This window comes from Pezoporus wallicus, unplaced genomic scaffold, assembly GCF_028554395.1.
Source record: "Pezoporus wallicus isolate ANWC-B61680 ecotype Strahan unplaced genomic scaffold, APGP_CSIRO_Pwel_v1 contig_7351, whole genome shotgun sequence".
Lineage (NCBI taxonomy): Eukaryota > Metazoa > Chordata > Aves > Psittaciformes > Psittacidae > Pezoporus > Pezoporus wallicus.
Genome location: NW_026642420.1, coordinates 688,680 through 703,370, shown reverse-complemented (window position 1 = coordinate 703,370; position 14,691 = coordinate 688,680). Strand labels below are relative to the sequence as shown.

Sequence of the window (14,691 nt, the reverse complement as noted above, 5' to 3'; positions counted from 1 at the left end):
CCTAGCTCCACGGCAGTGTTGCTGCACTAACTGGTAGCACTTAACACTCAAAAGCTGACTTTACGCACCAGATGAAGCTACGTCATCCAGCCGAGACGAGCGTAGGGCCGCTGCCGGGCAGGGACGTACTTCAAATAACGGGGCACTGCGGGAAGGATGTACTGCTCGATAAAGTTTGTCCCTCGGCGGCGCCGGTTGGAAGGGGCGGGCTAAGATGGCGACGCGCAGTTGATATCCCACGTGTTTGCGGCCGGGCTGGGCCGGGCGCGGCGTTGCCAGCATGTCGGGCCGGCAGGGGAACAAGCTGCCCAGCAACCTGCCGCAGCTGCAGAACCTCATCAAGCGCGACCCGACCTCCTACACCGAGGAGGTGCGGGGCCGAGCGGGGGGGCTGGGGTGGGATGTAGGGCTGGGGGTGTCAAGTGTTGCTTGCACCGCTCAGCAGCTGACGGCCCTGTTGTGTGTGCTCAGTTCCTCCAGCAGTACCACCACTACCAGTCCCATGTGGAGATCTTCACCTTCCAACCGGACAAGCCTAGCAAGGAGCTGGCCGAGTTGGTCATGTTCCTGGCACAGGTAAGCCGCTGCACCTCTGAAGGGCCGCCGTGACGCCGGCCTGGAGCCCTCCACCAGCCGCAGAGCCTTTGCCCTTAGCGTGGTGGCTGTGGCAGGTTTGGCTGTTAATGTTGCCAGAGCTGCTGTAAAACTGTGCCTTGACTGAGGTTCCTCCAGCAGTGTTGTGTGTTCCCAGCAACATAGGTCTTGTGCTTGAGCACTTGGTACAAGTTTTTGAAAGCAATTTTTTATTTGCATTGTACCTCTTATATCTGTGCATTATGAACTTAGTTTTGTGTGTATTAAAAGGTTATGATAGGATGGTAACGACCTGTCTCCATGCAGGTTGCCCACTGCTACCCAGAGCACATGGCCAGTTTTCCTCAACAGCTGAAGGAGCTGTTGTCCTACCACCACACAGTCCTGGATGTGGACTTGCGTATGGTAAGACTTACACTGAAAGGTGTTTTGAGTCCTTCTGTGGCTAAAATATGCCCTTTAGATGTGAGCCAAGAGCTTACAGTTCACTTTTTAATTTTTTAAGAAAAATGGAAACTGGTGAGTATTATGAAGCTCTGGATCCGAATCCCTGTTTCTCTTACAGACATTCTGTAAGGCTTTGATTTTGTTAAGAAACAAGAATTTAATAAACCCAACGAGTTTGCTGGAGCTCTTCTTCCAACTGCTACGATGTCATGATAAGCTTCTACGAAAGGTAAGCTGTGCTTAAAAAAAAAAAATCTTGATTTCCACTGGGATTTGCCTGACTTGCTGAAAGTCACAGAGCACTGGCAGGCAGCTCTTCTCCTGTTCTTGATAATAAAATAGGAAAGTTGAAGTTAGTTCTGCTTGTTCAGTAGTTGACAGAGGCAAACTCAAGCTGTGTGTTGGGTTAACAATGGGATGTGCAGCTGTAAATATCTTTACCAGGTTCTGTGTTTGGAATGGAGCGGCCTGGATGTGGCTGCAGGTGAAAAGCCTAAAGAGGCCGCTGTCAGAGTAGGCCTTGCTGAATTCTTTGTGAGGACTTTGGAGGAAAACAACTAAAACCACACTAGCTGCTGGTTAAAGCTGTATTTTGGGGTGGTTTTTGCCACAGAAGTGGCAATACTTGCTTTTTGCCACCAGAATTGTTAAACTGGCCACTGGAACATGCCTGAGTGGAGTAGGAGTTGGGAATTTTTAAGTAATACTTCATGGGGTTCATTTTCCTGCCTTAGTGTAAGTATGCTTTTCAAATACATGAAAATAAAGCATATGTGAGACTTGACAGGATAACTTCTTGTAGTTTTTCCATCTGTTAACTTAAACCTTAACTTGAGTCTCTCTCTTCACAGACTTTATATACTCACATTGTGTCGGACATCAAGAATGTCAATGCTAAACACAAAAACAACAAAGTAAACACAGTGAGTGTTTTGGTTTTCAAACGTAGTTCAGTTGAATCTCTTGATACTGTGAAAGACTTGTAGCAATAAATTGTTTCCAAACTTGTTTCTTAGACTCTGCAGAACTTCATGTACACCATGTTGAGAGACAGCAACCCCACTGCTGCCAAGATATCTCTGGATGTGATGATTGAGCTTTACAGAAGGAATATTTGGTAGGCTTGGCAGGCTCGTATTGATTCCCTGGTTTAGCATACGCAACCGCTCTGACATCACTTGCATCATGTAATGCAAAATGTAATGAAAGGGACAGTGACTTCGCTATATTTTTGTTCGTTCCAGAGGGGCTGTATTATGTGGAATGGGGTTTAGATGGGAAGAAACACTCTTGAGTGAAGTCTTGGTGTTAGTCAGGTGGAATACTTGATATTTTAGTTGAAAATGGTATGTAAATTGTGTGTATTGCATCTGAAACTGAAGCTGTGTGCAGCTGACTTCTTGGGGCTCTTGCACATAAAAGCTGCTAATATCAGGATACAGCTTGTGAGGTACAGTGGGAAGAGGAATTTTTGTGTGTTTTTCTTGTTAGGTATGTAAATTCATTCTAGATGACTGATCAAATGGGTGCTTTGAGGTTTGGTTTGGTTTTGTGAAGCTGTACTACTTTGCAAATCTAGTTGGAACATTGAAAGGTTTGATTCTAAGGGAGATTCCTGCTTGTTAGGAGTCACATGGGAGTTTTTCTGGGAATAACTTGAAGTTGCCAAACTTAAAGTGAAAGGTGATGTTTTATTTTATACCAGGAATGATGCCAAAACAGTCAATGTCATCACAACTGCCTGCTTTTCAAAAGTGACAAAGGTGAGAACAGAAATCACTTGATGAAATTGGATGTTACAATTTTTCCTGCAGATGCAATTTATTTTGTAATTGCTAACAAGCTTCACTGATGATTGGTCTTTGTTTTATTTTCAAATACCACTTGTGTTGTGGGAAGAGGTGGTAACTGGTCAGCAAAAGTTGACTCTCAGTAAACCACCCTGGGTTACTCTGATTTGTTTTGCTTTCTGTTCATATCCATGCCTATAAAAAATTAGGGGAGTCTTGGTATAACCTCAGATGTAGATGTAGGGGTATTTGAAATACTCTTGTCAGTTTGTCCTGTCCTACATAAACTTACTTTGCTTTTCAGGTGTTAGTTGCTGCTTTGAAGTTCTTTCTGGGGAAAGATGAAGATGAGAAACAAGACAGTGACTCAGAATCTGAGGTGGGTGTTGTGATTAAATCTCTTCCTCTGTGTTCTTCAAACTCATCATAGGCCTGTCATCCTAGTAACCCTGGCTCTGTCAGTGTGTCTGCTTTGTCAGTTTTCTGTCTTGTTTCCTCTAGATGTTTCTGTGCTTCACAAAAAAGTTCAGTGTTTCTGACAGCTGGCCCCAGCTTACAGCAGGATGCCTTTGCTGTGTGTCTGAAGACTAATCCTAAGCAATCCTTTGCTTTCCTAAGTTGTGTTTTCCTTGCATTCTTTCTCAAGGATGATCTTCCCACGGCCAGAGATCTGATGATGCGCTATGCAACCAACAAGAAAACCACCAAGCGCAAGAAGAAACTGGAGAAAGCGATGAAGGTTCTCAAGGTGAGGTGTGCCTGCTTTGCAGTATTTTAGCTTAGTCCTTCAAGTTCAGAGACCTTGTTGTCCCTGTTGACTTAGCTACCTTCTGTCATTTCTTCTAGGTAAAGGTCTTTAAGTGTTCTAGTGTCCACTGGCCAGGCATATGCTGTGCTTACCTGGAAGACAGCTGTTTTGAAACAGCCTTAAAATCCAAGTTGTGGATTATTTCTGCTCTGGGTACCCTTTGTGTGGTCCCCTACTTTATCAAGTGTGTGGTGTCTTAATATAACTCTTTAATATAGTTCCTGTTGCCTCTTAGGTCAGGTGGAAAGAAAAAAATGTGTGTCTCTCTTTGTATGCAGAAACAGAAAAAGAAGAGCAAGCCAGAGGTGTTCAACTTCTCTGCTATTCACTTGATTCATGATCCCCAAGGTAAACCTGCATTGTGTATTGTCATTTTCAAGATCAGTCTTAATCCTGGACTCTGTAGCTTGGACACAAGTCAGCAAGGACAGTGAGTGACAAGTAGACACAAATGTGAAAACGTGATAGTTGCTGTTTGCTTTATCCTAGAACTTCGTACCACTTGAAGAGAATGTCTTCTGCTTGTTGTAGTGCAACACTTGTAGATAGTCAGACAAGGAAGGAACAATATTACATCATCTGCTTGGGGTTGTTACAGATCAGGATGCGGCTCTCCACCTCTTTGTTCTATGTTTGAAGCCCATAAATTGGTGATTGGAGAGTAGTTTACTACAGCTTCCTTGGCTTACCCCCTTCAGAAGTGTATCTCTTCTTCTAGTCTGTTTGTCTAATAGTCCTTGACCTGGTCTTAGGCTCACCTAGTGAACTTCTAGGGATTTTGTTTTTCAGATGAACCCAAAATATATCTAAACCCCCCTAGCTTTAAATACTGACCCTATGCTTATGATGCTGTGGAACTTCTGCTAGTTTTCTTCTGCTGAACTTGTGCACATTTTTGGACCTTTTAGGCATATGAGAAGAACTTCTCCACTGGGAGAAGTACTCTGGCCACCTTTAATTTCTTGTGTGTGAGGGCACTGGGGCTTAAAAACCCAAATGGAACTGACAGCCTTTATTAAAGGCTAATCCTGGCTGATTTCTGCCTTATGCTTTTTAAGTCTACCACAAATCTGTTATTCCTTCTTCTAGACTTTGCAGAGAAATTGCTGAAGCAGCTGGAGAGCTCTAAGGAACGATTTGAAGTGAAGATGATGTTCATGGACCTAATATCTAGGCTAGTTGGAATACACGAGGTAGATACTCTGTTACTATTACAATGGTCTGATGGTAGCCAGCCTGGTTTGGGTGGTGGCATGCTCTGGCTTTGTGCCTCTGGAGTATGAGGCTTAATTTTCCTGTATGTTGAAAAGTGCAGATGTTGCCAATGGGCCTCATGGAAGGATGCAGTGGGATGGACTTGTGTGGGACTAAGTGACCTCTGTTACAGAAAGCTTGTTGGTCTGAAATAGCTGAGTTGTCCCTAACAAATACAGGAGAGCATGTCTTTGCTCATGTACAGCACTCTGAGGTACAACCGAAGTGTCAGTGACGTTACTGGAGTCTTTCTGTTTTGAGAGAGAAGATTGTGTCCCTGAGGCAAACTGGTACACTGTAGGGTTGTGCAGCAGAGTGCCCTAGTTTGAATTATGCATAGGCTAACAAGAGCTGCTCTGGATTTCACAGAGTTTGGGATTGAGCCTTCAGTTTCCTTTGTGTAAGTCTCTTCCTCATCTCCATGTTTATCAAACTCGGGATGTTAGAATGCACCATGCAATAAAATCAGAGGCATTTGGGGAGCATGCTGGGTTGTTTCACAGCATACCGGCTTAGGAAGGTGATCTCAAACTAGGAGACAAGAAGCTAACCTGTTACATCTTTCTTGCAGCTTTTTATTTTTAACTTCTACCCCTTTGTTCAGAGATTTCTACAGCCCCATCAGAGAGGTAAGTAGCTACCAATAGATAATGCTGCTGGTCCATTCATCTCACATGTACAGTGACTTCTTAGAAGCAGTACTGTAAACAAATAGGCAGCAGCAGGTTAGTAGGAAGTACGAATACTCCACAGAGTTTTGGATGAAGGAAGTAAAAGGCTATGACTGCCAGAAGTGCAAAGAACTTTGGACTTTTATGGAAGCTGTGTGCACTCTGCTCCTGACTGTGAGTGTTTGAGAAACTTAAGCAATGGAATAAAGTGCATCTATTGAGTCCCTGGTTCCTTGCAAACCTTGACTAGTTAGCAAAGCTTGACTGCCTTTTGCTGCTTTGTTTTACTAGAGTTTTTCACTGGAGCTGTAGAGCATTTCTGTGTGTCTTAATTGGCTATTAAGGGCTTGCAGTGCTGCTGGGGTGGAGACCAGGTGAGTTCCCTTGGTGGGAAAGGAGAAATAGTTATCCTGAGTATCTTCAGGCTGAAATGGCTTTGAGACTTAGGCTGAGTGGTCTGAGTTGGCTGTTTTGGTGGATGCCTCTATTAGCCAGGGTGAGCTGCAGCAATATACATTTGGCATCTTCTTCCCTCTTTTCTTCCAGAAGTGACAAAGATTCTTCTGTTTGCTGCACAGGCTTCACATCAGCTAGTACCGCCTGAGGTCAGTACTCCGCATGTGCTTGGTGATGTTAAAAAAGGACAGCAGACCAGAATGGAACTGAGTGCATTCATGGGGAGGGGTAAAAGGGAATCTGGTCAGATCCTTAGTCTTTAAAAGCTTACTGTAATTTTGGCTACTTCAGCAAGTTCCAAGGGATTTTTTTCTATAAAAGGGAAGAAGACCCAAACCCATGTCTTATGCCTTCATTTCTGCAAGAGGGAACTTGTCACTAGAACCTGCAAATATTTTCTAGACAAGTCCTGTGCTCTTTCTGTGAAGATGTTCTGTTGTGTGTTAATAAAATTGGCAAAATGATTATATATTAAATATGCATTGTTAATTTAACCTTTTTTTTTCTTATTTTTAGATTATCCAGTCAGTGCTAATGACCATTGCCAACAACTTTGTTACTGACAAGAATTCTGGGGAGGTCATGACTGTAGGGTAGGTACAGAATAGTAAAAACCTGTAAAACTCTGAATGTAGACAAATATTTATTTTTTGAATGACCTGCAACTTTTTCCTGTCATTTGTACTACTCTTTACAGAACCTGCTTGATTAAAAATAAGTTAGGACAGTCTCTCAGCAGAAACTTCCCTTATTGTTCTTGTTGGCAGTGGTTTAAATTCCTCAGAATGATGGGTTTCTGGGCTTGCTGTGGCTTAACTTTTCTGGATTTTATGATGGTGTGGGTTTTCTGCTTTCTGGTTTGATCTTCTATTTTTCTTGTTTCCTGGATACTGTTATTTCTACTTTGGGGGCAGAGCTTTTGTCTGTGAATCAATATATTGGTATATACCTATATATATTATAGATATATGTATACACACACATATAGTGGTATATACTCAGTGAGTGGCTAGTGTCCTAGTTCAGGATTCTGAATTTTGTTCTGTGGATCAAATGTCACTACTGACAAGTGTAAATGTTGCTGTTAGTGAAACTGTTACATACTTTCTAGAAAGAAATAACCTCTCTGACCTTCTAGTCAATGGCTGGAGAGTAGAGTAGGGGCCAAAGATGGGTGGTTTTGGAGAACTGTGGCACAGAGCTCCTTGTCCTGTTCTCTTACGCTTTTGTATAAATGCTGTATAAGGTTTTTCAAGTTCCAGATCACTCGGTCTGTTTGGTGGCCAGTGGGAGCCTCTCCCAACTGTGGTGTTGACAAAATAAATCACTTGCCATTTTTCAGAATCAATGCAATAAAAGAAATCACTGCAAGATGTCCATTGGCCATGACTGAAGATCTGCTCCAAGACCTCGTTCAGTACAAGACTCACAAAAATAAAAGTGAGTGTTTTACTTGGATATGATTTAAAAACTCTTTTCCTGTATCAACTGGTTCTCCATAGGTACAGCCTTCACAATAGTGATGTCTTAATTTTTTTTATTTTTTTGGTGGGCTGAGAGGTACAGTTTTCTATGTTAATTGCATTTCTCTGTATTTTATGTGTATAAATGTAGGAGATAAAATAATCAAGGGTAGTTGTGCCAGGGTAACTAAGTGACAAAGCCAAAGAAGGGAAACAGCTTGTTAATAAAGATTTAGTCCTAAGGAAGAGCTGGATCCTGCACTGGTGAAATTAGAGGGAGTTTATAACTTCAGAGGAGGCATGAGCGGCTTTCAGCTCAGAAGTCTGCTTTTCTGTATTTAATCCTGATTCCCTATTTTCTGGATAGATGTGATGATGTCTGCAAGATGTCTGATACACCTGTTCCGTTCCCTAAATCCAGAGATGCTGCAGAAGAAATTCAGGGTAAGTGTTATTTTATGTGCATTCCACTAGCCATGAACATAGGCTCATGTTATTCCCCTGCCTTTCTGACTTGGTGTCAACTTATTTCAAGATTCCGTTAGTTCAGATTTATCAAACTCATGGACAGAAGCCTGTAACTCGTGTTACAGAAGCCTGACCATCTTCCTAGAATTCATTCAACTTCCTAGTAACTAAAGATCTTGTCTTAGTTTATCAGGTAGAATTTCTTTTGCACCTTCCTCCCCAGACTTTTTGATATATGTGTGGACATTAAAATATTAGCCTGTTTAACATGTGTTTTGTTAACTTGTAGGGTAAACCTACTGAGGCTTCATTGGAAGCCAGGATCCATGAATACGGAGAACTGGATGCCAAAGATTATATTCCAGGAGCAGAAGTACTGGATGTTGAGAGTCAACAGGAAAAGGGAGGAACCCACGAGGAAGGTTGGTCTTTTTTTCTTTACTACTTCTATAGTGAGCATTGTTATCACTAAGATTTTATTTGGACATAAAACTTGGTGTGTGTTGACTTTATCTGCTGCTGTCACATGCTGTATGGCTTGCATATAGAATCACAGAATGGTTTGGATTGGAAGGGACCTTAAAGATCATCTAGTTCCAGCCCCCCTGCCATGGGCATGTCTGTGTCTGTCCAAGAAGAAGCACTCATACTATCCTCGAATAAGTGCAGTTTACCCAGTGAAGTTTGATACTCTGTGTTGCTTGTTATGATAGATACTGAAGGACGGAAAAGCAGAGGGACAGATGTTTTACACCTGTGAAACTTCAGGCGTTAAGCTTCTCTTCCTAGAGGAAAGTTTTTGTGTATTATGAAACACTGGAAATGAACTTTGAAGTAGTATTTGGCAATCCAAGCTTAAATTATTTCCAATTCAAGCAGTTAAGCAGAATCTGTATTAACAGCTCTCTGTGCTTCTTCCCCTGAGCAGATGGATGGGAAAGTGCTAGTCTGAGTGAGGAAGAAGATAATGAAGATGGAGAATGGATTGATGTGCATCACTCTTCAGATGGGGAGCAAAAAGAAGTAGTGAGTTCTATGTGTCTTCTACCCCAAATATATATCTTGGTAATATCAGACCAGATTCTCTTGCTCTGCACCTTGACGCAGCTGCTCACAAATAACTATGCAGGGCTGTGGAGTAGCTTGACCAGGATCAGTGGGGTTGAAGTCCCCTTCAGCTCTTGTGCAGAAGTACCCATGTTGTTAGGTAAGGGAGAGAGGCTGGAAACTCTGTCCCAGGGCTAAACTCCTTCAGAGCCGTGATACTTACATGAGGTTCTTTTACTCACTCTGGAATGTGGGGTGGATCTTTATTCCAGTGCTACATGTTGGGTATAAGACTATAAAGAAACCTTATAGCTGGTTGTAGCATTTCCCAACAATATTGCTCCTACATAAGTATTTGGGAGGCAGAGGCCATGGATTGGGCATAACAATGGTTTGCAAAGCTCTGGATGATTCATGTTTTGTACTTCTTTGAAAAGGTAGAGAAGGTGAAAAGCATGCCCATAGATGAACGAAAAGCCAAAGCTGCAGCAGTCAGTACAAGCAGGCTGCTCACTCAAGAAGAGTTCCACAAAATACGTCTTGCCCAGCTTTCCAAAGAAGTGAATTCTGCACCTGGCAAAGCTGCAAAGAGGAAATACATTGAAATAGATGAAGAAGAGGAGGAGGGCAGGTGGGATATGGACTACTGATGAGTTCTTTCTCTTCCCTCTATCACTTATAATCTGGTGATACAGCTTTTAACTGCAGCAGGGCATGGAGCTCTGCTGTGGGTCAATATCTCCTGGTGACACAAGGCAAAGAGCCACACAGCTTAGAACAGATCTTAGCTGGAAGATTTGTTTATATCTGGGAGAGAAGACAAGAGGGGCTGTTGGAAACCATGAGTCTGTTTTGCTTGTTCAGACCAATGGGTGGGAGGGGATTTTATAGGAGTAGTTGCATGACTGTATTTCCAGAGTGCATAAACTTTATGTGTAAAGCAGGACTTGAAAACAGGAATGAGACTTATGTAAGGGTTGTCCCAAGCATGAGGATTAGACTGAGAACAAGAAGTGTTTGTGTGAAAGTTTGTGGAAGGACAATTATGTAAGAGCTGAGCGTGAGACAAAGGTTCAAGAGGGCATCTTGCTGTCCATGCCAGGTGAAGTTTTGTTTGTGATGGCCTTCTGTTGGGTTTTTGTGTGTGTGTGCAGGGGAGAGCTGCTTTCACTCAGAGATATTGAACATCTGCACAAGAAGCCTAAATCAGACAAGGAGACCAGGCTGGCAACTGCAAAGGTGAGGATCTAACAGGAGATTTCATGTCCTTTGTCTCTCTAGATCTAGGTTTGTGTTTGTCTCCTGTAGAAGGAGGAGGTGGTGGAGAGCATCTGTAAGAGAGGTGTCCACCTGCCGTCTGTGTTCTGAGAAATGTATAGTTTTTTTTCTGTTGTATCTTGGCTGTAACAAATAAACAGCCTCTTGCTGGTTAGAAGTGACAATGAAAATAGACACACCCAAATTTCACTGTGACTTAAATACAGTCAGCATGGAAAAATGCACGACGAAGTCATACTCAACCTCCATTTACTGTTACTGCCATAGAACCTCTCGCCTTAGTAGATGATGTTAACTGTATGGAATGAAAAATTATGTTAAATTATGTTGTCTATTTTAGGCTGGAAAAACAGACAGAAAAGAATTTGTGAAAAAGAAAACAAGAATTAACCCATTTGCCAGCTCTTCCAACAAAGAAAAGCAAAAACACAAGAACTTCATGATGATGAGATATAGCCATAGTGTCCGGACAAAAACCAAGCGGTCTTTCAGGGAAAAACAGGTAATGTTTAATGTTGAAAATAGATGGGCCATTCTGAGAGTAAACTTAAAATGCAGGCAAAGTGCTGTCTATCCTGTGCCCTCAGTCATTGCTGCTGATTTTGATGGTTTAATTGCTGGAAAGGCCTTTGGGTGAGATGGCTTCTTGTGAACCCTGTCATGAGGAGGTAATTCAGAGATGGTCGTAGTGAAGAATCCTTTTGTCAGTCTCTGCTTCAATATGCATTGAGAACTAAGCCCGGTTGCCAAGTCAGGTGTAGGTTAGGAAGGATGTGATATGGTTTGTTTTCCCTTATGTAAATTGAAGATCATATTAGAACCCTGAATATAATACTGTGATAGAAGTAGCTTCCCTGATATGGAGGAGTGTTTTTTGGGACAAGCTTTTAGTATGTTTCTTCACTCTATTATTTCTTTGACCTTTCTCCTGTTACTGCCATATTTTGGACTCATCTGACCTGGCCTGGCTTGGCTTTCAGGTCCTCTAATAGCTTGTCATAAATGTACTTAAAGCACAGACATAAATGTTACTTGCTATCTATCTGAAGCTGTTTAGGAAAACCAAAAAGGCTTCAGTTTAGCTTGCCATAGTATTTTCACCATGTGCCACTCTCATTAGCGAAGCCCTGCTCTCTGCTGCTTCCTTAGCTCTAAGCTTGGCTGTGGCCCTTGGGAAAGGCTATACAAATGTCTATTTGACGGTCCAGTTATGGTGTGTTTCTGTAGGCAGCCATACCAGGGGTGGCTAGAGGGGTATTGGAAAGGCAAGGCAGAAACTTGAGGGGATGACTTATCTAACCCCAGGCACATGGGACAGCACAGCTTCCAAGAGAGACATGTGGACAGGGAGCCCCCTTCTCTTGTGGTGCCCCTCAACTGGGCATCAGGCCTGAACTGTGTGTGGCAGCTGTTGCTGGAGCACTGGTGTAGGCATATTGCCTTGCCCTGCTGTGTTTCACCTTGGTAGAGTAAGTCAGTGCTAACAACAACAATATGCCTTAAAATCCTTTTATCTAACCTGGCAGATGGCCAGTCTAGGGCTTTATAGGGTGTTACGCATTTGGACTCTTTGAACATGTTCCAAGAAAAACTTCTAGAATAATGCAGTTGTGTGGTGATACTTTTTTGTATTGTTCTGTCTCGTGCTAGAGTGCATTCAGATGCTTCTTTTACAAAATCTCCTCTGTTTCCAGGATCATATCATTAGGGTAATGTATATTTGTCTGCAGTTCCTTGCCTTAAGAGTGGCAAGTGTGAAACAGGTTATAGACTCAATAGAGAAAGAACGTCTTGTGTGTTCCTGTTAAACAGGAAGACTTGGACTGATATCCCCTGTAGTCTTTTTATTTGCTATCATTCTGCCTTACCACAAATAAGGCTGACCATGTTCACCCAGCTCTCAAACACACAAAGTCACAAACCAACAATCCAGGCACTTAGAGGAAACTGCTGTTACAATGATTTTTTTTATGCTTGGCTCCCTTTTTCTAAAAAGCCATCTTGAATGGTTTCAGTACTCCCCCTAATGTTTCAAGTTTAAATGTAAAAGCCAAATGGTGAAAGAATAAATACTTCATTGTTTTCACAGAAAGTTAGGCCACAGCATCAGTTGTATGGGCCATGATATGGAAATAATTGTTTAAAGTGGATTAGAGTACTACAGTTATAGGACACTGTGCTCTGCTTCCCACTTTGGTGGTAGAATAAAACAGACTGTTGTCTATAGATTGGATACAAGGAAGAAGTTCTTTATTCTGAGGGTGGTGAGGCACTGGAATGGGTTGCCCAGGGAGGTTGTGAATGCTCCATCCCTGGCGGTGTTGAAGGCCAGGTTGGACGAAGCCTTGGGTGACATGGTTTAGTGTGAGGTGTACCTGCCCGTGGCAGGGGGATTGGAACTAGATGATCTTAAGGTCCTTTCCAACCCGAACTATTCTATGATTCTGTGATTCCGTAGCATAGTGTTAGAACCCCTAAAAACATGTCTGAAATACACACCAAATCTCTCTCTAGTCATATGGCACTTGTAGAGGTTTCTAGCATCCCTCCTTCCCACCTTGAAAAGAAGCTTTGTAATACTCTTTCAAAAAATGCCATTTAATCCTACTTACTGCTCAACTGAAGTTTTTTTCTTGATCTCATCTAACTGAACATGAGTCAGTAGAAGGACAGTTTATGTTAATCTAGTCTTCCTCATTATCTAGGGTTTTCTAATGATGTACAAAACTTCTTTTTTTTAAGCCCCACTCTTTTTTGAATTGTGCTACTGACTTTAGCTAAATAACCACAGCATTTCTACCACCTTGGCTGTTAGCATTGGTCAGTTATGCTCCCAGTTTTAGCTGATAAGCTGCTAGTGGTTTTTTTGGGGTGGAAAAAATCAAAGAGGGCTGTTGATGTGAGTGTTGCTGTCTCCTTACCTGAATATTCCCCTCTTGTTTTCTATTTAGCTGGCTCTTCGAGATGCACTTCTGAAAAAGAGAAAACGGCTGCTGAAGTAACAGAACAGTAAGGGAGAGGAATATTTCATCACCCTTGAAGAAACAGCCCTAGAAATGTTTATTTCCACCCACCACTCCCCGCAAAGGGATGAAGGGACTCAAATGCCTTAATGATTTATCTCTGTCTGTTACGAATTAAACTGAACATGTTCAAGCTGTTTGAACTGCATCTCTAGGACAGATGGAAGAGGCTTTAATCCTTACAGGATTTATTTTTTATTTTTTTTATTTTAATGATTGTTATCGCTTGTCTTTTATTGAATATGATTTCCTTACACCTGGTTTTGTATGTGTAAGTATGAAAACGTAAAACCTCATGGTAAAATTATTTTAAGCAATTCATGAATAGGTAATTGGAAGAAAAAATAATATTCTGTCTCAGTCTATAATGTGTGTGTATATATAATGCGTGCACCTGTCTTGGGGACATGATTCTGTGGACTGAGTAAGCCATTATAGAAGTGGCTGGGTTTTGCCAGTATAATAAAAGCAATTTTTTCTAATACAGGTAAGTTCAAGTGAAGAGCTAGGGCAAAGAACAATCTCATTATGGCTTATGGAGAAAGCAGGAATAAAATTAGCATACAGGAGGCAGTTTTTCTGTAGCCATTGAAATAAAACTGTAGGATTACACACAGGAGAACTAAGGAATCTTCCGTTGTCAGTACATCTTGTGGTAGCAGTTGCTCTTGTCTGATTTTTTTTTTGAGGTATGCATGAAAATAACATTGAACCTTTGGGTTCTTTGTCAAAAGTAACTCCTGCTTTAGCCAAACTTTGAGGGGGTTACTGGTACCACCATCCTTTCTCAAATGCTGTTTGAAATGGTTTCCTTATGGAGCAGAACCATGTGCCATATGCACAGTATAATGGAAAGCATTCAATAGGGTGTTTATTCCCTTTCATGGGAAAGCAAGTCAGTGCTTACCCACATGGGAATTCACTCAGCTATATTTACGTTTAATACTCAATTGTATTTAATTCCTATTAGCTGTTTTATTTGTGGGTTGTTGTCACATCTTGCCTCCTCAAGCCGAAAAGCTTATAAGAGGTGTGGGGGAGATAAAGAACAAAGTTTCTACAGCTTTGAAGGTTACTCTTATTAAATGCTCCTTCTGAGGACAAGGCAGGGGCTGTGACTTGGTGCTAACAGCAAGTGGAGGATGTGTAGCTGAGGTCTGGAGCTGCAAATGCAGAGGAGCAATCCTATGGGGCTGAAGAGACCACTGAAACAGGAGAAGCACTCACATAAAATGCACTTTCACTAATTCCATTTTCTGTTGAAGAACCGAAGCCCCCTTCCCTGGATGTGCAGCTGTCCTACAACTAAAGATTTGGAGGCTGAAAGGGGGAGGCAATTACTTTTTATACTCCTTAGCGCAAGTGTCTAGTCTCCTCCCTTTTCCCTCTTGT

General features: G+C 42.1%; 1 protein-coding gene across 1 annotated transcript; it reads left to right on the top strand.

Moving 5' to 3' along the window:
• Positions 1–267: 267 nt before the first annotated feature.
• Positions 268–13,499, top strand: SDAD1 (SDA1 domain containing 1). Its single transcript, XM_057429953.1, has 22 exons — positions 268–370; positions 472–576; positions 901–999; positions 1,160–1,270; positions 1,893–1,964; positions 2,058–2,158; positions 2,747–2,804; positions 3,136–3,210; positions 3,478–3,579; positions 3,918–3,987; positions 4,729–4,832; positions 5,465–5,522; positions 6,111–6,169; positions 6,537–6,613; positions 7,363–7,460; positions 7,851–7,927; positions 8,241–8,373; positions 8,880–8,977; positions 9,436–9,629; positions 10,153–10,237; positions 10,617–10,778; positions 13,228–13,499. Exons 1-22 carry the CDS (start codon positions 281–283, stop codon positions 13,276–13,278), a joined length of 2,079 nt encoding a protein of 692 aa, XP_057285936.1. The 5' UTR covers positions 268–280; the 3' UTR covers positions 13,279–13,499.
• The last annotated feature ends 1,192 nt before the right edge of the window (positions 13,500–14,691 follow it).